At 42.0% G+C, this 22440-nt stretch overlaps 1 protein-coding gene across 1 annotated transcript; it reads right to left on the bottom strand.

Annotated features, from left to right (window-relative positions):
* Positions 1–1117: 1117 nt before the first annotated feature.
* LOC121568450 (neuroblast differentiation-associated protein AHNAK-like) lies at positions 1118–11470 on the bottom strand. The gene is made up of 4 exons (XM_045216897.1): positions 11461–11470; positions 10909–11102; positions 5647–10795; positions 1118–5322 (listed from the first exon to the last, which is right to left on the bottom strand). The coding sequence occupies exons 1-4, from the start codon at positions 11468–11470 to the stop codon at positions 2249–2251; spliced, it is 8427 nt and encodes a 2808-aa protein (XP_045072832.1). The 3' UTR covers positions 1118–2248.
* Between the last annotated feature and the right edge of the window lie 10970 nt (positions 11471–22440).

Here is a 22440-nt window from a genome sequence, read left to right on the forward strand (position 1 = left end):
TGGCCTTGCTGAAAAATCTGTTTAGATTCTAAATCACTCATAGACAAAGCAAAAGCAGTTAAGAGAGACCCCTACCTCAGTATTCTTGAGTACCGCAACGCTCCAGTTGACAATTTCAAGTCACCGGCCCAGCATTGATGAGCCGCAGACTCTGCTCAAACCTTCCCAACACCAACCAGCAGCTGCAGCTCGAGGTCGTCAGCACAGGAGGTTGGTGGCACCTTAATTGGGGAGGACGGGCTCGTGGTAATCGCTGGAGCGGAATTAGTGAAATGGTATCAAATAAATAAAACACATGGTTTCCATGTGTTTGATGCCATTTCATTCATTCCGTTCCAGCCATTATTCCTCCCCTCAGCAGCCTCCACTAGTCGTCAGCTAAAGTACAAGGAAGTGCATGCAAAACGTGCACAGAGACAGCAACACAAAAAGGGATACTATGACAGGTCAGCTAGACCAATGCCACCACTGCACGATGGAGAGTGAATCAGAATCCAAGAGCATGGCTACTGGAAGCCAGCAGTCGTCATCCAGCCAGCTGACACTTAACGGTCGATCGTACCACGTCCGCACCGCAGAAGGAGCTACGTTTTCTAAAGATCCTGTCATACTGCATTGATTATTTTTATACAAAGTGTGCAAAACAAGACAGTTAGGGTTAGGTTTAGGGGAAGGGTTAGCTAACATGCTAAGTAGTTGCTAATTAGCTAAAATGCTAAAGTTGTTCTTGATGAGATTCGAACACACAACCTTTTGTTTGCTAGACGTTTTGCCTTAAGTAACCTTCTATATTATGTAACCATACCAAACGTAACATATCATACTAATTTAAGTGTCCTGGATTTACTTTACTATGTTACATCTAGTCTATGAAATCAGGCTGGTGGAGAAGGAGCATCTCATTTCAAGCAAGCACATGTTTACTCTCCTTGCTGACTCTCCTCAATTAACTTTGACCTTTTTCAAAAGGAGGCAACAGGACACTGAGGAGAGAGGATGCTGGACAAATCTAATTGATAAAAGGCTCATGACTATGTTGTGATAAGGCATTGAAGTATGTTTGCTGTAGTTGACAGGAGATGGTGCTGTTTGCCTAGAAAGACAATAAAATGGAAGATGATACTACTTTTTTCTTTTTCTTAGGAATATTAAGGTTTATTAATAATATGATCTCTTAACAACATTATTTATAATGACACTTTGTTAACACTTTGCTTTGAAAACTGCTTATTGTGAAGCCATATGCACTGAAAACATCACAAAGGTATTTGTAAAAATCTCTCTATACATGTAAATACTGTTAAACTGTGTTATCTGGTCATGTACATGTTCTCTCCTTGTCATTACCATTCTATGTGGTTATTTCAAATGTTCAGCTCCAACAGGTGTTAAATCTGGTTAATGAAAACTTTGTAAACTTGTTTGACAGATGATTGCTGAGACTCTTCCCATGCAGTTTAGCACATTGTCTTGCTACTTTCTAAGTCACCAAAAAAGAAAAGGAAAAATAAACAGTCTCAATGGAGACATTGAGACATTGTTTTGTCCAAGAGGTTTTGCATTCATTTTTAAATATTTCAATTAAAGAGAGGACATGTTCTGTTTCTTTAAACCATGGCTTAATATCAGATAATAGTTTCCTATTTTTTTAGGTCTTGTCTACTTATCTTGATTCTCATAGAGAGTGTTGAAATGTGTTGCATTGTAGAAGCCTTTAATCTTACATTTCAATATATGGTATAATACAAATAAACCGTAATTATATAAAAAAGAAAAAACAAGCTGAAGAAAGTAAATGATAAAACCAAAACATCCTCAAGTCAAATCACTAATATCCTTATTACTTTCCTATCATCGATAATATGAAAATAATTACATGTTTCATTAAGGGTTACTGCTGTAAGCAGGCAACATGTCAATGTATTTACATACAAATTGCTTTTGGTAAATTGGTTTGTGTTCTTTGTCAGTCTAATTCTACAATCATGCCCAAGTAAATGTCGGTAAATAAAATGGGAAGGCATTGAGAATAGACATTTCCTTTGGGAAATTAAAATGTGTGGTATTTTTGCATTAAAAAAAAGATATCAACAACAATACATAATGAATTGACATTCAGATTTAAAACAGTAAAACTATCAAAGATGATGAAGAGTAAAATAGAAAGAAAACGTGGAGGAACATTTACAAAAACAGTCGTCACATCAGGACAGAGGTAAAATATATTTTTCTCACATCTCTTCAGACTTCAGTAATTACAATGTGATAGCGATGTGTGGGTTTGACCAGTTCTGGACTCTGTTACCGTATGTTTTGTCGTCTTTGTCACCACAGTTACAGTTCCCTCCTTTGTTGTGGTAACATTCTCCTCAGACACCTCCTGTGTGGAGAACCCCATGCTTGAATTGAATTTGGGGGCCTTGAACCAGGTCGACTGCTCTCCTTCTTCTGTCTCCTTCTTGCTGCTCTCAGCCTCTGCCTGCCCCCTAGACTTCCCTGGTACAAAGCCAATGGAGACCATGGGCTTGGGTGATTCTGAACTATCCTGATCTAGCATTTCTGTCCTGGCAGATGAGGACACCAAATTGTCTTGAGTTTCCTCTTCTCCTTTTGCTGTCTTCTTCTTAAATCCCGGGAAGGACATTTTGCCTGATTTCACTTTTTTCCCCTTGGTTTCTCTGTCAGTTCCTGAGGACTCCTTGACAAGCTTAGCGCTCATTTCAAGGTCCTCTTCTCCACTGCCTTTTTTTGAATATGGTGCAGAGAACTCTATCTTTGGAAGCTTGAGGTTCACAAACTTAGCTTTATCCTCCTTGGATCCATTCTGGAATGTTGGATCTTTCTCACCATTGAGGCTGGAACTAGACCCCTCACCTTTTAGGGTTGCATCAAATGAACCTGTTTTGCCTGGAGAGAAAGTGACTTTGGGCATTTTTAGCTTGGCTCCCTTTGACTTGTCATCTCTATCCACATCTCCATCAATGCTCAAAGCAGCACTCTTTTCCTTGGATCCCGACCTTCCAAACAATGGCTTCATTTTGATCTTTGGCTTTTTGATTTTGGCCTCTCCAGACTCTACACTTTCTTCCCATACAGTGGACATAGTGGAGTGGTCTGTTTGGGAATTCACCAAAACAAATACAGCTTTTTTAACTTTGGGCATTTTAGGGCCTTCATACTCAACCTCTGGGTCCTTCAAATGTACTCTAGCTTCAGGTGAAGAAATAGCAGGTAAAGCCACCCCAAACTTGGGTATTTTGATTTTTTGTCTTGTACTTGTATCTGCTCCTTGGTCCTCAGCTTGAGACGCTCCAATAACAAAGTCTATATCTGGTATTTTGGGGGCTTTGATTCCAAGATTAGGTAATGTGAATCCATTCTCTGCGCTGGCGTCTGTGCCAGTGTTTTCTTGTTGTCCACTGTTGATTTGTGCTCCTCCTTGGCCTGTTATTGATGGACCTGAGATCTCCACATTAGGGAGTTTGAATTTTGGCAATTTAGCACTAATCTCTGGGCCACCCTCTTGGCTGGCTCCTTTGGATACTGAGTAGCCCACATCTGGGAGGGAAATGTTTGGCAACACAGAACCATCTGCCTCCGCATCTGCACCTTTGCCAAGTTTTGTCTTCTTAATCATAAATCTACCACTGACCCCTTCATTCTCTTTCCCAGTTTTCTTTGTGGCTGCATCTAATGCTTGATCTCCAGTGTACTTCATTTTTGGCATTCCAATTTTGAATTTGGTGCCTTTGACTTTTGTTCCCTTAACTTTGGTACCAGATGTTTTAAGGTCTAAGTCAGGCAACTCTATTCTTTTTCTATCCTTCTTTCCCTCAGCTTTGTGGATGCCTATATCCAGCTCCAGATCTCCTTTTGGGCACTCTATGTCAATTGTTGGCATTTTGATTTTCATCTTATGGTCTCCCTCTGAATGTGAACCAGTTTTGTCTGAACTTTTCCATTGAACCTCGGCTCCATGGTTGGGTTTTCCAACATTCATGTCTAAATCAAGGTCGGGAGTTGTAAACTTTGGTAAACCAATCAAAGGCATTTTTATCTTTCCTTCTGCCTCAGCATCGGGCTGTTTGATTTCAGCATCAATGTCACCAGACTTTTCCTTTGGCATTGTAATATCTATCTTTGTCAGTTTGATTTCTGGCATCTTATATCTTCCACCCTCACCTTCAATTTCCAATTCAGGTGCAATAACATCTCCAGTTTTTCCTTTTGGAAGTGATATGTCTACCTTTGGCATTTTCATATGTGGCATTTTGAAATGTCCTCCTTCGACTTCCATTTCTGGTGCTCTAATTTCTCCAGACTTTCCTTTCGGAAGTGATATGTCTACCTTTGGCATTTTGCATTTTCCTCCCTCTGCCTGAATTTCCATCTCTGGTGCTTCAATCTCTCCAGTTTTTCCTCTTGGAAGTGATGTACCAATATTTGGTATTGTCTTATGTGGCATGTTTAATTTTCCACCCTCTCCTTCAATGTCCATCTCTGGTCCTTCAATCTCTCCACTTTTTCCTTTGGGAAATGATAAGTCTACCTTTGGCATTTTCATATGTGGCATCTTGAATTTTCCACCTTCTCCTTCCATTTCAATCTCTGGTGCACTGATTTCTCCAGTTTTTCCTTTTGGAAGTGATATATCAACATTTGGCATTTTAATATGTGGCATCTTGAATTTTCCACCTCCTCTTTCAATTTCCATGTCTGGTCCTTCAATTTCTCCACTTTTTCCTTTGGGAAGTGATATACCAATATTTGGCATTTTCATATGTGGCATCTTGAATTTTCCTCCCTCTCCCTCAATTTCCAATTCAGTTGCATTAACAGCACCAGTTTTTCCTTTTGGAAGTGATATATCAACATTTGGCATTTTCATATGTGGCATCTTGAATTTTCCACCTTCTCCTTCCATTTCAATTTCTGGTGCACTGATGTCTCCAGACTTTCCCTTTGGAAGTGATAAGTCTACCTTTGGCATTTTTATTTGTGGCATCTTGAATGTTCCTCCTTCTCCATGAATTTCCATCTCTCGTCCTTCAATCTCTCCAGTTTTTCCTTTTGGAAGTGAAATATCAACATTTGGCATTTTAATATGGGGCATCTTGAATTTTCCACCTCCTCTTTCAATTTCTATGTCTGGTCCTTCAATCTCTCCACTTTTTCCTTTTGGAAGTGATATATCAATATTTGGCATTTTCATATGTGGCATCTTGAATTTTCCTCCCTCTCCCTCAATTTCCAATTCAGTTGCATTAACAGCACCAGTTTTTCCTTTTGGAAGTGATATATCAACATTTGGCATTTTCATATGTGGCATCTTGAATTTTCCACCTTCTCCTTCCATTTCAATTTCTGGTGCACTGATGTCTCCAGACTTTCCCTTTGGAAGTGATAAGTCTACCTTTGGCATTTTCATTTGTGGCATCTTGAATGTTCCTCCTTCTCCATGAATTTCCATCTCTCGTCCTTCAATCTCTCCAGTTTTTCCTTTTGGAAGTGAAATATCAACATTTGGCATTTTAATATGGGGCATCTTGAATTTTCCACCTCCTCTTTCAATTTCTATGTCTGGTCCTTCAATCTCTCCACTTTTTCCTTTTGGAAGTGATATATCAATATTTGGCATTTTCATATGTGGCATCTTGAATTTTCCACCCTCTCCCTCAATTTCCAATGCAGGTGCATTAACATCTCCAGTTTTTCCTTTTGGAAGTGATAGATCTACATTTGGCATTTTCATATATGGCATCTTGAATTTTCCTCCTTCTCCTTCCATTTCCCTTTCTGGTGCACTGATGTCTCCATACTTTCCCTTCGGAAGTGATAAGTCTACCTTTGGCATTTTCATATGTGGCATTTTGAATTTTCCGCCCCCTCCTTTAATTTCCATCTCTGGTCCTTCAATCCCTCCACTTTTCTCTTTGGGAAGTGAAATATCAACATTTGGCATTTCCATATGTGGCATCTTGAATTTTCCACCTTCTCCTTCAATTTCCACCTTGGATACATCCATTTCTCCATGTTTTCCTTTTGGAAGTGATATGTCTACCTTTGGAATTTTAATGCCAGGCATCTTGAATTTTCTACCCTTTCCCTCAATTTCAACTTTGGATGCATCAATGTCACCAGTTCTTCCTTTAGGAAGTGATAAATCTATATCAGGCATTTTGATGTTTGGCATCTTAAATTTGACTCCCTCCCCCTCAATTTCTGTTTCATGCTTGACTTTAGGCAGAGTTACATCAAGATGAATTTTGGGTGCTGATACATCAATAGTTGGCATTTTAGGGATTTTCAGGTTTCCTTCATAACCTCTGATGTCAGCCTCAGATACATCCACCTCAGCCTTTGGGAGTAACACTTCTCGCTCAGATGTCTTGGCAGCTGGCAAGTATATCTCCACTGATGGCATTTTGACCTTTCCTTTGGCATCTAGTTCAGCACTGGGTCCACTCCTGTCAAACTCTATCTCCTTTGAGCCAAACCCTGGCTTGGAGAACTTGGGCATTTTGATTGTAACATCGGGTGCATGAAAGCCACCTTTCCCTTCCATTCCACTATCCAATGAGTCATCTATCTCTCCCTCTGGTAGTTTACCTTTAGGAGATGACTTCTTAAACTTTGGGAATTTTAGTCTATATTTTCTATTTGTTTTGTCCTCTGGATTTTGTACACTGATCCCTGGCTTTGGAATGTCCACTTTCCCCTTTTTTGTCTTGATTTCCACATCCGGGCTGGCTATTGATACATCTTTCTTAGATATTCCAAACATCGGCATTTTCATTTTGGGCTTCTTTAGTTTACCTTTTATTTTTCCGTCTATGCCTATTTCCACTGATGCTGGTCTGCCCTCACCATCCACTTGTGGGGGGCTAATATCAATATCAGCCTCTGTGCCATATCCTTCTAGGTTTACATCTCCAATAGACTTTCCACCAAATTTAGGGAGAGAGAATCTTGGCATTTTAAGAGAGACATCTGGCATTTCAAAACTTGACCCAGAGGATGGCCTACCACCTTCTGCTTTTAGTAGCTCCATCTCTTCCCTATCATCTTCTTTAGCTTTTGACAGCCCAAAGTCTAAGTCAACCTTCGGTGCAGATATGTCTACTGTTGGCAATTTAACAGTTGGTAACTTGACTCCACTCCTACCCTCTGCTTCAATTTTGGCCATTTTAAACCTCCCCCCTTTGACTTCAAGGCCTTCTTTAACATCACCCTCTGGGTGCTTCATCTTCGGTAGTGACACATCAAATGAGGGCATATGAAACTTTCCTCCATTTCCAGAATGTTCTTCAATGTCAATTTCCCCCTCCATTTTTCCTTTTGGAAGTGAAATATCAGTTGTTGGAATTTCAAACTTTCCACCTTTGGCTTCAGGACCTTCTACTTTGACTTCACCCTCAGGTAACGTCATTTTTGGAAGAGTAATGTTAAGTGAGGGCATGTGGAACCTTCCCCCTTTGCCACCATGCCCGTCAACCTCAAGATCACTTTCTGCCTTCCCCTTTGGAAGAGAAATGTCAATGTTAGGCATATGTATTTTACTACCTTTCACTTCTGGCCCCTTTAATTTGATGTCACCATCATTTGACTTCATTTTTGGTAAGGTCATGTCGAATGTGGGCATGTGAAACTTTCCTTTTTTCCCCAAATGTCCATCAATGTCTATTTCCCCCTCTGTTTTTCCTTTTGGAAGTGAAATATCAATCTTTGGTATTTCAAACTTTCCACCTTTCATCTCAGGGCCTTCTAGGCTGACTTCACCTTCTGATGTCTTAATTTTTGGAAGTGATATATCCAATGCTGGCATTTGGAACTTGACTCCTTTTCCAGAATGTCCTTGAGTGTCAATCTCACCCTTTCCCTTGGGAAGGGAAAAGTCCATTGTTGGCATATGAAACTTCCCTCCTTTGATGTCCGGTCCTTCTAAACTGATACCTGCTTCTAGTGACTTCATTTTTGGAAGGGAAACATCAAATGTAGGCATGTGAAATCTTCCTCCTTTTCCAGAATGTCCTTCAATGTCAATTTCCCCCTCCATTTTTCCTTTGGGAAGTGATATATCAATCGATGGCATTTCAATCTTTCCCCCTTTGGCTTCGGGGCCTTCTACTTTGACTTCACCTTCAGGAAACTTCATTTTTGGAAGGGAAATGTCAACTGAGGGCATGTGGAATTTGCTCCCTTTGCTTGCATGTCCCTTAGCGTCTCCTTCCATTTTTCCTTTTGGAAGAGAAATGTTCATCGTTGGCATATTAATGTTCCCCTCTTTGACTTCAGGGCCTTCTAGGCTGACTTCACCTTCTGGTGTCTTCATTTTTGGAAGTGATATATCCAATGCTGGCATTTGGAACTTGCCTCCTTTTCCAGAATGTCCTTCACTGTCAATTTCCCCCTTTCCCTTGGGAAGGGAAAGGTCAATTGTTGGCATATGAAACTTCCCTCCTTTGACTTCTGGTCCTTCTAAACTGATATCTGCTTCTAGTGACTTCATTTTTGGAAGGGAAATGTCACATGTGGGCATATTAAATTTGCCTCCTGCTTCAGAATCTTCTTCAACATTGATGTCACCTTCCGCTTTTCCTTTTGGTAGTGAAATGTCAACTGTAGGCATGTGAAACTTCCCTCCTTTGACTTCAGGTCCCTCTATGTTGACCTTACCCTCTGGTGACTTCAACTTCGGAAAAGAAATGCCGAATTTGGGCATCTTAAACTTGCCCCCTTTACTGACATGGCCTTCAGTGTTAACTTCTCCCGCTGTTTTGCCTTTTGGAAGGGAAACATCAATATTTGGCATTTTAACCTTTCCACCTTTAATTTCAGGGCTTTCTACTTTGGCTTTACCCTCTGGTAACTTCACTTTTGGAGGAGAAATATCAAGTGAAGGCATGTGAAACTTTCCGCCTTGAAATGCATCTCCTTCAACACTGATGTCACATTCTATTTTTCCTGCTGGAAGTGAACAATCTATAGTGGGCATATGAAATGTGCTGCCTTTCACATCAGATCCTTCTATTTTCATGTCACCCTCTGGTAACTTTATTTTTGGAAGCGAGACATCAAATGAGGACATTTGAAACGTCCCTCTTTTTCCAGAATTTCCCTCAATGTCAATTTCACTTTTTCCTTTGGGTAGGGAAATGTCTACTTGTGGCATGTGGAACTTTCTTCCTTTTACATCAGGCCCTTCTACATCAACTTCTGTTCCTGACGACCTCATTTTTGGAAGAGAGATATCAAATGTGGGCATTTTGAACGTTCCTTCTTTTCCTACATTTGCATCAATATTGACTTCACCCTCTGCTTTTTCTTTGGCAAGGGAAATATCAAGTGTGGGCATTTCAAACTTTCCTCCTTTCAATTCAGGTCCCTCTAAACTGACATCACCCTTCATTTTAGGAAGAGAAATGTCACATGAGGGCATTTTGAACTTGCCTCCTTTTCCAGAATGTTCCTCAATGTTAATATTCCCCTCTGCTTTTCCTTTAGGGGGAGATATGTCAATAGAGGGCATTTGAATTTTGCCACCCTTCACTTCAGGTCCTTCTACATTAATTTCTCTCTCTGATGACTTCATTTTTGGTAGAGAAATGTCAAATGTGGGCATCTGAAATTTACCTCCTTTTCCTAAGTATCCTTCAATGTCCATCGCTCCCTGTGCTTTACCTTTTGGGCATAAAAGGTCAACTTTTGGCATGTTGAACTCCCCTTTGACTTCAGGCCCCTCTATATTCATTTCCTCCTCTGAAGACTTGAATTTTGGAAGAGAAACATCGAAAGTTGGCGTTTTGAACTTGCCTCCTTTTCCAATGTGTCCTTCCACATCAACATTGGCTTCTCCTGGTGTCATCTTTGGCAGTGAAATGTCAACAGTGGGTAGGCTAATTTTCCCACCCTTTTCTGGACATTCAATATCCATATTAGATGATCCAATCTTTGGTAATGAGATGTCAATTTTGGGCATGGATATATTTGGCCCTTTAAAAAAGGGTCCCTCTATCTCGTCTGGCACTCTACGCCGGGTGTCCAGCTGCAGATCGATGTTGGGTGCAGAGATGTCAATAGCTGGCATTTTAATGCCAGACAGGCCTGTTGACCCTTCAACTCCTTCAGCTAAACCTTTTGCTTTTATCTCATGATCAATTTCATCAGAGTGACGGGCTGAGGGGAGTCCTAATGAAAGCTCTACCTTTCGATGTATAAACTTTGACCCCTCCTTTACTTTCACTTCTGCTTTCTGTAGGTCAACATCCTTGTTTCCAGATGGCAAACTGTATTCCACTGAGGGTGGTGTGAATTTGACATCAGGAGGTTTCAGCTCCAGGGACCCTCCAGACAAGGCAATGTCCGATATTGTCTTTTTTGTTTTAGGGAAATGAATTCCGAACCTGTGGCCCTTTCCTTTGACTTTGATTTTAGCTCCACGCACGTCTGGCAGGGAGACATCTGCCTGTCCCTCTGGTTGCGTCATGTCAACTTCTCCTGTAGCCGCCTCAGCACCCTTTGCTTTCATCCTGGGACACCTTATCATCCTCTTCTTCCTGCCAGTGGTGACCACTCCTCCATGCTGCTCAGTTCCCTCTGCCTTCCCATCTTTCCTCAGCTTGAATTTGGGGAAGGCAAACTCCACGTCAACAGGGTTGAGCTCCACCTTGGAAGGTGATCCCTCCATCTCCAACTCTGCTCCAGTGCTCCCTTTCTTGTTCTCCTTCAGCCTTTTCAATCCGAAACGTCCTCCCCTCTTTTTCTTTGCTTTGAAAGGTTTGACGCTCTTGACACTCTGCAACAGAGATAGAAGCACGAGTTAGTTGGACATGAACCTGATTAATCTGGAATACCTAGTTGTATATCTCATTGTCAAATTGGCAATTACAAATACTATCAAAGCCGTACCATTTTCTGCATCTTGGTTTTGGGTCCTTTCAGTTCCAAGCTGGTGGCGCCAGGGTGCATGGTGACATCAGCGCCGGCGATGGTCCTCTTCAGGAAAAAGGAGACTTTATAAGGCTCCGCACACTGCAAGATCTTCAGGGCATCCTCATACTTCACATTGTCAAAGTAGACTCTTGCACTGAGCAACTGATCTCCTGCAAGGACACCAATCAACCAGACAAAAGTTAATATGCACACAGCACACATTAGATAAAGAGAACAGGGGGAAATGTTGAAGTCTTATAGTTGTGGTTTGCTTTGACAATCAAAGGAAGGATATGAAAGAGCATGGCATTTTGATGTTTCCATTTTATTTGCACAAGATAATGTACAGTACAGTATACACGTCAGAACAAGGTGATTGGTCAATGAAATGACTTACAATAAAATACACAATACACTTAATGGAAGTTACATGTACACGAGGAAGGGATACAGATGGGGAGAAACAAGATGGTTTCAACATTTTAAGTTATTTCTAGTAAGGAATTAATTTATGTTTGAATAGATTACTGTTGAACATTCTCATTTCTTTTTCTATCTACTAAACTAGTCCATAACTCATTTACCTCAGCTGTGTCTCATATCTTTATATTCATGTAACTCTAATTTCCCCGTCCAGTTACCTTGCTGGAGGCTAAGATGCTTTGCTGCAGTGGAGTCTTTAAGGACGTCCTTAATGAAGATGCCTCGCTCCCCTCCACCTGTGACACTGTAGCCGCTGGCTCCAGCCTCAGCCTCTGTCTCCACCACAACCTCCACCACCTCAGATGCAGTTTCCTCCTGTAAAGACACACCAGAGGAGAGGGTTTCCTCACAAGTCTCTTGTCTTCAAATGTAAACCGTAGAATGGCATGCAATTCTGAGCGTTTTCTAGGCCTGTGTAAATATCTACAGTGATATCAACAAACAACGTGGCTACTGTTTCATGAGTATTAGTTGTTTCTTGGCTCTTTACCACTGCTTGGGCCTCTGTTGAGGAATCCATCTCTGCTTGGGCCAAACGAGACGTCTCTTTCAGGTGGCTTCTCTTCAGACTCAGCACCTGCTTCAGCTCTGCATGAAGTTTCTCTTTCTGAACCTAAAAGGAAGGAAGCATTGTGTCTGTGTTGATGGCTCAGTTGATTGGACCATGATAGTAATGATAATAGTTTCTTATGGGTTCAAATCTTGCATGGGCAACATACAAAATAGGTTATTGTGTGTTATCTGTAAATCCTTTGGATTAAAGTATTTGGCAGGTAAATGACTTTGTAAGCATAGGGGATTGAACCCCAATGAGCTTGATGCGCGCGCGTGTGTGTGTGTGTGTGTGTGTGTGTGTGTGTGTGTGTGTGTGTGTGTGTGTGTGTGTGTGTGTGTGTGTGTGTGTGTGTGTGTGTGTGTGTGTGTGTGTGCTTGCGCCAACGGAACTAGCCAATGAATGCTTTGGGATATGGAGAGAAAATACCTATTAGGGATTGACAGAATACCTTCATTATAGCCACACTCATTATGAGATTCGAGACATTACTTCTCTCATCACATGGGCTTGGACATAGGAATATTACATACTCCATAAGCCCTGTGTTAGCTGCAGCCCTGGCCCCAACCTCACTGACTAAAGTACAATGACATAGTCAAAACCTGCTGAGGTCATTCTCTCCCCCGGTCGCTTCTCTCAACATAAACAATCATTATTTTAGCCAAGCTCAGCAGAGATGCCACTGTTTTCATACAGCAGGGCGCAGTGGCAACAACAATTGACCTCTTGAGTTAGCACACCTCCAAATATGCACAGGTGTTGGGGACTAGAGGATATGTCATAAACATTATTATAATGCATAATACTGTTGTCAATTCTGAAATACTTCAACTTTTTTTTTTAATAGAATATACGAGTGACGTGAAAATATTATACACCAGTGAGTGCATGTCCATAAACACACAGTGTATTGTTTGCTTTCCTTATTTATTTTTAGACCCCTCCCATGTACTTCATTCCGAGTATCAGCTCCTCCCCTCTGACGCTATAGGGTCCTACATGTAAGCTGAACGAGTCTAAGCACTCCTTCATTCCCATGTCTATCATAAAGTGAGCTGGGTTAGTAAGCCACTGACAGAATGTAAGGGAAATGTGCAATATGTATTCTGTATGTGACTGTATGAGAAGTGTACAATGTGTATGTCAGGGATAACATGCAATGTATGTATTATGTTGAGTGTGTAATGTATAGTGTCTATTTTGTATACAGCAGTACTGTGTGTCTAAGACAATTTTCCCCTCGGGGACATTAAAGTTCATCCTATCCTTGCCTGGCTTGAGTGTGTAAGGGTATCCAAACAGTCTCCACTCACCACTCTCTCTGGGCTCTCCTGGTCCTCTGTGGAGGCACTGTGGTGAGGGTTGGCGTGGGGGGCGGTGGGAGGCCTGTGGTGAGGGTTGGTGTGGGGGGTGGTGGGAGGCCTGTCTGAAGGGGGAGACCGCCTTTTGTATTTCACCTGGCTCAGTAGAGGAGATACCAAGTTCAACAGGTCAGTAAATAGCACTGCAGTAAACCACCTCAGATATGGTAAATAGCATGTCTGGAACAAGTGAAAGACAGATAGATAGTGGCTACTCACGGCTGGTTCTCTGGCATGGGTAAATACATGACTTTCTTCCAATTCTCTGTCAGAGTCTGCAAACAGAAGGAGATTGTGTCAATGTTGGCGTGTTATGCACTGACAGTGGACAGATCAGAGATCTCAACAAGACTATAGCACTTCATAGATATCATCAATGGCTTTACTTTGTCTGTTTTGACCACACTGCTACATTGGCTTGACATAATGTCATGGATACATGGATACACACATGGATATAAGATTTTTTTTAGCTTGACGCAGGTATTGCAGCATGCCCATGGATTTCCAACTATTTGATTTAGTGACCGGCCTCTCAGACTGTGGTGCATCGCTATGGCACTCTTGGAATTATTTCCATGGTTTTGCATATCCCTGCACCACCCACCCTAGCCCCTCAATACCCCTCTACTTATAGGTAGGAGGCACTTTACTTTTTTTCCACTATATGGTTTGGCGCCCAGCAATGTCATGCATGCCCTACCCTTTTGGTTTCATGTGATGGCTTCTTGGTGTGTGTTTATGCATGTGTGCGTGTTTCTCAAGGGGGGATCCAGTATTCAGTGTCAGCATATTTCTCATGCCTCTATGGGTGGTGTCAGAGTATCGGGTATCTCAGCCGGTCACGAGAACAAATTACAGAGATTCAGAGTGCTCCTGTTCAGGATGGCTAAACGTTGTGAAAGCAGGGACACCCGCCTTAGATAGAATGCTTCATGAGTACTGGACATCACAATAATAAGGCTGTTACGCATCTGATCTTTTATGATCTATATAATGTTAATACCGGTATCAAGAAATAGCTAAATGGCTCTAACTTCTTGGCATAGCTAAATTAAACAAACCTTTGAGCTGAATTAAAAACATTCAATACTTAGCATGTGTCCATAATACCCAGGTAAAGCAGAGTGCAAATTATACCGTGACATTGGGGGAGGTCTCAATTTTTTCAATGGGACCCCCTACTCTATGTGTGCACGAGCTTGACATTCTTTGATGGGCCTAATCGTAAAGATGTCATTTAATGGTAAAAATGTATTACCTTTTAATGTGGCATGAACACATGGACACAACCAGTCATGATGTTTTCATCTGGTTGTCAAACAAATCACTTGAAAAGTAGGCTACCTGCGCATGTTCGTCCACTTTAAAATTATTCCAGCATCCAAACAGTGCACTGTGCACATTTTTTATATTTTAGTCATTTAGCAGACGCTCTTATCCAGAGCAACTTACAGTTTAGTGAGTGCATACATTTTCATACTGCCACCCCGTGGGAAATGAACCCACAACCCTGGCATTGCAAGCACCATTCTCTACCAACTGAGCTATGGAAAGAGACTTCTGTTACAAAACACCATTAGGCGATTGTCATTAGGTCTACACTCTTGTAGCCTGAATTAATTGATGCGTTTGCAGTGCAGCCACATTATTGACTTTTTTTAAACCATGACACAGAGGTGGGGTTGTTTGTATAATTCAGAATAAGCTTTTATTTGAATATTTACCATTGTAGCATTAGGCTACAAATAGAAGAATGGTTAAATTAGCATTATTTAGAGACCCCCCCCCATTAGATTTGATAATGAAGTAACAGACCTTGACTTGGGGGTCAGCTATTTGCTTCTAGGATATGGGAAAGGACAGGACAGGACAGTTCACTAACATTCTCCCAACATCAAACAGCCTGATCTAGTTAGGAATGGGATAAGAATGGGATCTGGTGATGTGTGGCTTTGTTTTTGGCAGATTGTGCAACAACAACAACGCCAGAGTAATAAAAGCGATATGAGCTATCTAATCTCCAATTAAACAACACATAATCCAATTATAATTTAAATATGTTTCTATTTGGCTCTATTGTGGAGTGGTTATGAAGTCAGGTTTCTGCCATTGGTATTGTGCCCATTAGTATGGTACTTTGCATTGCTTTCATAAATATACCCTTTTAAATATACCTGCACAACTGAGTTCTTAGCATAGACCTACCCTTTTCCATCATAGTGTTTGATACTGGAATTGTCTTTCAGAAGAAGAATATTGTTCAACAACTACAAGCAAATAGAACACCCAGATCTAGAGAGGTCTCAGGGACATGCTTTCAGCAGTGGAGACCAGACTGTTTCACTCACAGAGTTCCAACAAATACACAGTGTGGGTACTATGTAGTAGGAAATGGGACTAATATATGCACCTTATGAATATTTAAATGTCCCCACATACAGTAAACATAGCTCTGGTAGGAAGCGCTGTGTGTCTCATTTGCCCTGCGTATTCTTTGCAGCAGTTGAGTCCTAGGGGCTTCCAGGTCAGTCACTTTGGACACTGATTTGGCTAGTCCTCTAGACACCATGTCCAAATACTAATGAATTCTGCAGAGGATAAATTATGTTTGCTTTTCTCCATCATTTGGAGAGTTACAGTAATTGGGTTAGCAACTAGGCAACTAAAAGAGCATCCTCCAAAGTGGCAAGAAAATCTATTTCACTTGGACTGAAAACATTGGAGAGTCATCTACAGTAACCATCACATTGATAGTCTACCACCAGTTACCCCATATGTACAGCCATAGTATGTAGTATTCAGACACACACAAAGCAGCTACAGACCTGCTGTGTGGAGAAAGCTAACCTGATTGGTGCTAATTCAATGAGTGTCATGAGACCCAGGATGAAGAGAAAGGAGCCTTTGTGTACGCTGTTAATCAATACTATTCCTGTAATAAGTTGACGTGCAAATGTATCAACCAAATAGCATCAAAATGTACAGAGAAAAAGTGGTTAGTTTGTGTACAACTCGGGGATAAAGTTATTCTAAAGCTATTGGATTTGGAGAAACAGTTTATTTAAACAGTTCAATGCTGGGGCACATGATGAGTCATGAAGAGACCTCATAAAACTGCTACACATAGATTTTAGTGTTACCAAATGCCTCCATCTGTTTTCGTCAGTTATTGATCTCTACTTTCCCATGAAGATGGACTACTTCTATTAGAGGTGACCTATACCAGCTTGAGTTGTGGTGTAAAAAAATGTATTCCCACAACTGTGTCCAAACCAAACCCACGTTAGACTCCACAATGTTCACTGATGGATGTTGTCAATTCCCTGTTCATCAGGACAATGAAGAAAAAGCCCTACTCGGCATAGCTGGCATTCACAGAAATGTCTGAGACTTTAAACCATACAGATTCGTTTTGGTAAAAAAAAACACTCCAGACTAAAAATAAAGTATATAGAAATGATCATGAAACTATATGTTTTCAAATAACTGCACTTTTTCTGGCCCGCAAATTGGTTTTGACAAAGAAATCGGTCCTGAAAAAATCTGCGAGGCCCTCCGCTGAATTTTGAAATGTGGCCCTGGAGCCGAAATGATTGCCCACCCCTGCTTTAAACTATTAATTTGGACCACACTGTGCTACTGTTATACCACAAGGTACACAAATATATCTCAGATACAATATCCTATTTAAACACCAAACATTATGAAACAAGAGACATCTATAATTAATCGTGGTATATTATATTCTTCACTAGCAGTTGCCTTGGACCGTTAATAAGTCAGCACGTGGACAGAATAAGGTTTCAGTGTCTGTAACTTGTGAATACAGACATACATACGTCTGGTCTAAACATGGAGGTAATCAGTCCTATGACTCTGGTGAGAGGTATAGTATAGTAATACCCAACCTGGATTCCTAAAGCATCATGTGCTCCCTGAACATAAATCAGTCAGAGCCTTTGCAGAGTCTGTAGTCTCCTCAGAATTGTAAGGTGGAATCAGGTAATGCACAACCTGAATACACAAAACTAACATGTAACATTGGACTGAATATGGGATTGTCTTAGCCAGTCGCAGTTATAAAGGCTCCTCATCCAGAGATGTCTGTCTTTGAAGAGGACTATGGGAACTGAAGTTCAGACATGGAGAGGTTCTTCTTGTCCTTTGAAAGCTCAGATGGAGAAATCAGGCACACCCTGAGGCGGACAGGAAATGCCTCTTTGTAAACAGGAAACCAGGATATTTTGTGAGATAAATACTCAACAAGGAGGGCAAGACACAAACAACCCTCCTTCTCCCATGATAATGTCAAATATAGCACTGTTGGGTGACGAATAAATGTATTCAAAGCACTGACATTCATCTTAAATCCAGCTTTTATCTGTGTATTTTCATGGCTGTTTCCCTGTGTCAAACTATGTTTCCTTGTGAGTTTCCTCAGCTCCCTCCAAATCGCCCAACTGCCTCTTGACCCTGCTACTTCCTCGTCTACTACCAACCCGCCCACTGCTCAAGAAACCTGTCTCTAGGAAACTGTCATAATTTGTTTTCTTATACACATTAATTCATACTAACTTGTCACACTCCCCTACAGCTCAAATAGGATAGGATTCCTGTGATTTTATACCCATGAATCCTACACATTCCCAGTAAAAAAACAGTCATAAACACTTATATTTACATTAAAATCTGTCTTATGATATATCTACAGTGGGGAGAACAAGTATTTGATACACTGCCGATTTTGCAGGTTTTCCTACTTACAAAGCATGTAGAGGTCTGTAATTTTTATCATAGGTACACTTCAACTGTGAGAGACGGAATCTAAAACATACATCCAGAAAATCACATTGTATGATTTTTAAGTAATTAATTTGCATTTTATTGCATGACATAAGTATTTGATCACCTACCAACCAGTAAGAATTCCGGCTCTCACAGACCTGTTAGTTTTTCTTTAAGAAGCCCTCCTGTTCTCCACTCATTACCTGTATTAACTGCACCTGTTTGAACTCGCTACCTGTATAAAAGACACCTGTCCACACACTCAATCAAACAGACTCCAACCTCTCCACAACGGCCAAGACCAGAGAGCTGTGTAAGGACATCAGGGATAAAATTGTAGACCTGCACAAGGCTGGGATGGGCTACAGGACAATAGGCAAGCAGCTTGGTGAGAAGGCAACAACTGTTGGCGCAATTATTAGAAAATGGAAGAAGTTCAAGATGACGGTCAATCACCCTCGGTCTGGGGCTCCATGCAAGATCTCACCTCGTGGGGCATCAATGATCTTGAGGAAGGTGAGGGATCAGCCCAGAACTACACGGCAGGACCTGGTCAATGACCTGAAGAGAGCTGGGACCACAGTCAAAGAAAACCATTAGTAACACACTACGCCGTCATGGATTAAAATCCTGCAGCGCACGCAAGGTCCCCCTGCTCAAGCCAGCGCATGTCCAGGCCCGTCTGAAGTTTGCCAATGACCATCTGGATGATCCAGAGGAGGAATGGGAGAAGGTCATGTGGTCTGATGAGACAAAAATAGAGCTTTTTGGTCTAAACTCCACTTGCCGTGTTTGGAGGATGAAGAAGGATGAGTACAACCCCAAGAATACCATCCCAACCGTGAAGCATGGAGGTGGAAACATCATTCTTTGGGGATACTTTTCTGCAAAGGGGACAGGACGACTGTACCATATTGAGGGGAGGATGGATGGGGCCATGTATCGCGAGATCTTGGCCAACAACCTCATTCCCTCAGTAAGAGCATTGAAGATGGGTCGTGGCTGGGTCTTCCAGCATGACAACGACCCGAAACACACAGCCAGGGCAACTAAGGAGTGGCTCCGTAAGAAGCATCTCAAGGTCCTGGAGTGGTCTAGCCAGTCTCCAGACCTGAACCCAATAGAAAATCTTTGGAGGGAGCTGAAAGTCCGTATTGCCCAGCGACAGCCCCGAAACCTGAAGGATCTGTCCAAAATCCCTGCTGCAGTGTGTGCAAACCTGGTCAAGACCTACAGGAAACGTATGATCTCTGTAATTGCAAACAAAGGTTTCTGTACCAAATATTAAGTTCTGCTTTTCTGGCTTTTCCGAAAAACGAACAGGTCTGTGAGAGCCGGAATTCTTACTGGTTGGTAGGTGATCAAATACTTATGTCATGCAATAAAATGCAAATTAATTACTTAAAAATCATACAATGTGATTTTCTGGATTTTTGTTTTAGATTCCGTCTCTCACAGTTGAAGTGTACCTATGATAAAAATTACAGACCTCTACATGTTTTGTAAGTAGGAAAACCTGCAAAATCGGCAGTGTATCAAATAATTGTTCTCCCCACTGTATATGTCTCTGGCTTGGCTGAATCCACAGCATTTTAGGGGGTCAGATACAGTCTCCCAATTTGAGACGGGATTTTGGAAGGGTTAGCTGCCTGCATTACACCCCGCTATGCAGTGGCATAAACATCTATCTATAGTATATCAACAACATTCATAACAGGTCCCTGGAGTGACGATAACTCCAGAGCAGACTGTCCCCCCCACCCCCATGGGTGGTGCTGATGTCCCATTAACACATTTGACCCCCCAGTCCTCAGAGGAATGGCATGGGGATCACACACACAGACATTCAACACATGCCATCAAAGTGAGGAGAGGGCTTTGGGAACACAGTTCCAAATCAGATAGCAGTTATTACCGAACATCCTAACGAGCAGCCATGTAAGTTGCTACATTTGTTGGCTGAGATAGATTTTAAAAAATAAACATAACTTTAAAATTGTTACGTTTTTTAAACCTTACGATTGTTTTTAAATAGCTACAATAAACGATTCCCAAAGCACACATTAACACCTCTAAAATTACCAACACATTCACATTTTTCAGAGACACAAGGTCACCAGTGGCCTAAGAACCAGAGGAAGGAAAAATAACTTGAATATAACTTTTAGATCAGCTTATACTTTTACATAATACTTACAGTATATGTCTGTTAATGTCATTCCAACCTAGCCTTAACCCTGGGTGGGTCTTGCCCTCAATAGCGGGTTTGCCATTCTACCCACCTTGCCATGGCATACCAAGCTGGTGGGCTGGGGAGCAACACTCAGATCATGTGACCGGCAGGTTGCAGCTGTTGCCCGTGTGTAAAATTAAGACTGAGTGTTTGAAACAACCGTGCGCTGCTACCTCATCAGTAGTCTATGCAAGCGGGAACAGCAGCAGGCAGCAGCAATCCACAACAACCATGCTGAGCATATTGTATGGTAACATAGCCCTATGTTATCAACATTACAAGTGGCATTTGTCCTTCTAAATGGCTTGTGCACTTATCCAACAAATAAGAACTATGTTCTCAATACCTAGCAATGTGCAGTCTATGCTGCACAACACTTTGCACAGTTGGACAAAGTTTTTTATAAAATAAGGGGGGGGGGAGAACATTAAAATTCTCAAGCAACGGTGCTAAAGTATATTACCACCAGTGATCTTGATTCCATTCTGCACTATGTACAAACAGTTGAACATCCATAACACAGAGGTTAAAAAAGTCCTGCCACTATCCTAACCTGAGATACTTGCACCACCGGCACCAACCCACTGCAACAATCCCCCTTCTTCCACATGAACTGTCAACAAACTCTCAGATCTAAGAAGTCCTAATGAGTCAGATGTCAGACAATTCCACTGTAGTGAGATTGAGACTCATCCTACCTGGTTGATACTGCTGTCTCAGTGTGCTTCCTCCCTGGGTAGAGGTGAGAGATTCACCAGGCAGAAGAGCTGAAATCACACACTGTTCTCTGTCAAACTCTCACTCACTCTCTCCTGATCACCCTGTTACCAGCCAGCCTGTCCCTTCACTGAAACCTCAGTGGGGAAATCTCTAGGTGGGACGTAACGAGAGCACTGATTGGATGAGGGCAAAGGGATGCTCCCATATTAGGAAGGTGAGGGGCAGGACTATCAAGATTTGGGAGGACAAAACTTTGACAGGACTCAGTCAGAGTGGCATAAGCTTTCTCCTGCTGCAGATTTGAGAAAAAGACAGGAGACTACTCTTCTTCAGCGACATGTAAACTGCTTGCCTGGCTGGCTGCTGGTGACATTGTTTAAATTCCCTCAGGAGTCAAACAAAGTGGAGGAATAACAAAAGGAATTGTCTTCTGATCTGGGATAGCGGAGCTGATGTTGTGGGGCTTTTTTATCCCTAGAGCTCAAAATAAGAAAAGGCCTTGGGTCTTAATTTAGAGAAAGTGTGACTCTTCTGGGAAGAGCAGCTGTTGTTGTGATCTTAACACTGAGTGTGCTGTGCGTATTGATGGCCTGATATAAACTGCCCCGCTTGCAGAGTTGAGATAGTCAAAGTGAGTGCTGTGGTGGTTAGTAACCACCATGCCTACATAGACATGGAGTAATAGCCTCCATTCTTCCAGCTGGACCCCCATGTGAGCCACACAGGTGGTCACAGTGAGCCCAGACCCTGGCCAGGGACACAAGCCCGCCTCTGGAGGCTGCCAGGGGGATCAGGCCACTTGCATTGTGTTAACGCTGTCATTGTTGCATTCCGCCGCTAACACAAAACTAGGATTTAGACAGGGGGGTGAGGAGCATTGGAGGGTGAGGTGAGGCGGGCAGCTGGCTTGGCACGGGATAGAGTGTCCCAGCGGCCCAGCAATCCCTTCCTGTCAGCGGTTCGCTGTGCCAGGGCCAGGAAACCGGAGCAGGCTGTCTGTGGGAGGCTACATGGGAAAACAACCCCACTGGGATCTGGATTGCAGCCCATAATGTTGACTGACTCCTGACGTTGGTCACGTGGTCACATGATGGCTGTCTGGTCTTTAACAGTGTGTGTGTGTGTGTGTGTGTGTGTGTGTGTGTGTGTGTGTGTGTGTGTGTGCGTGCGTGCGTGCGTGCGTGCGTGTGTGCGTGCGTGTGTGCGTGTATGTGTGTGTGTACTGAAAAAAACAGAGACCGAGCAGACACAATATCTATAGATGATGGGATGAAAAACATTTCTACAAGCCAGCTAATATGACTGCACTTTGTGAGGACAGAAACCCAGACAGTTTATATGGTAAAGCTAATATGAAATGTACAAAC

Source organism: Coregonus clupeaformis, chromosome 6 (genome assembly GCF_020615455.1).
Source record: "Coregonus clupeaformis isolate EN_2021a chromosome 6, ASM2061545v1, whole genome shotgun sequence".
NCBI classification, from domain to species: Eukaryota; Metazoa; Chordata; class Actinopteri; order Salmoniformes; family Salmonidae; genus Coregonus; species Coregonus clupeaformis.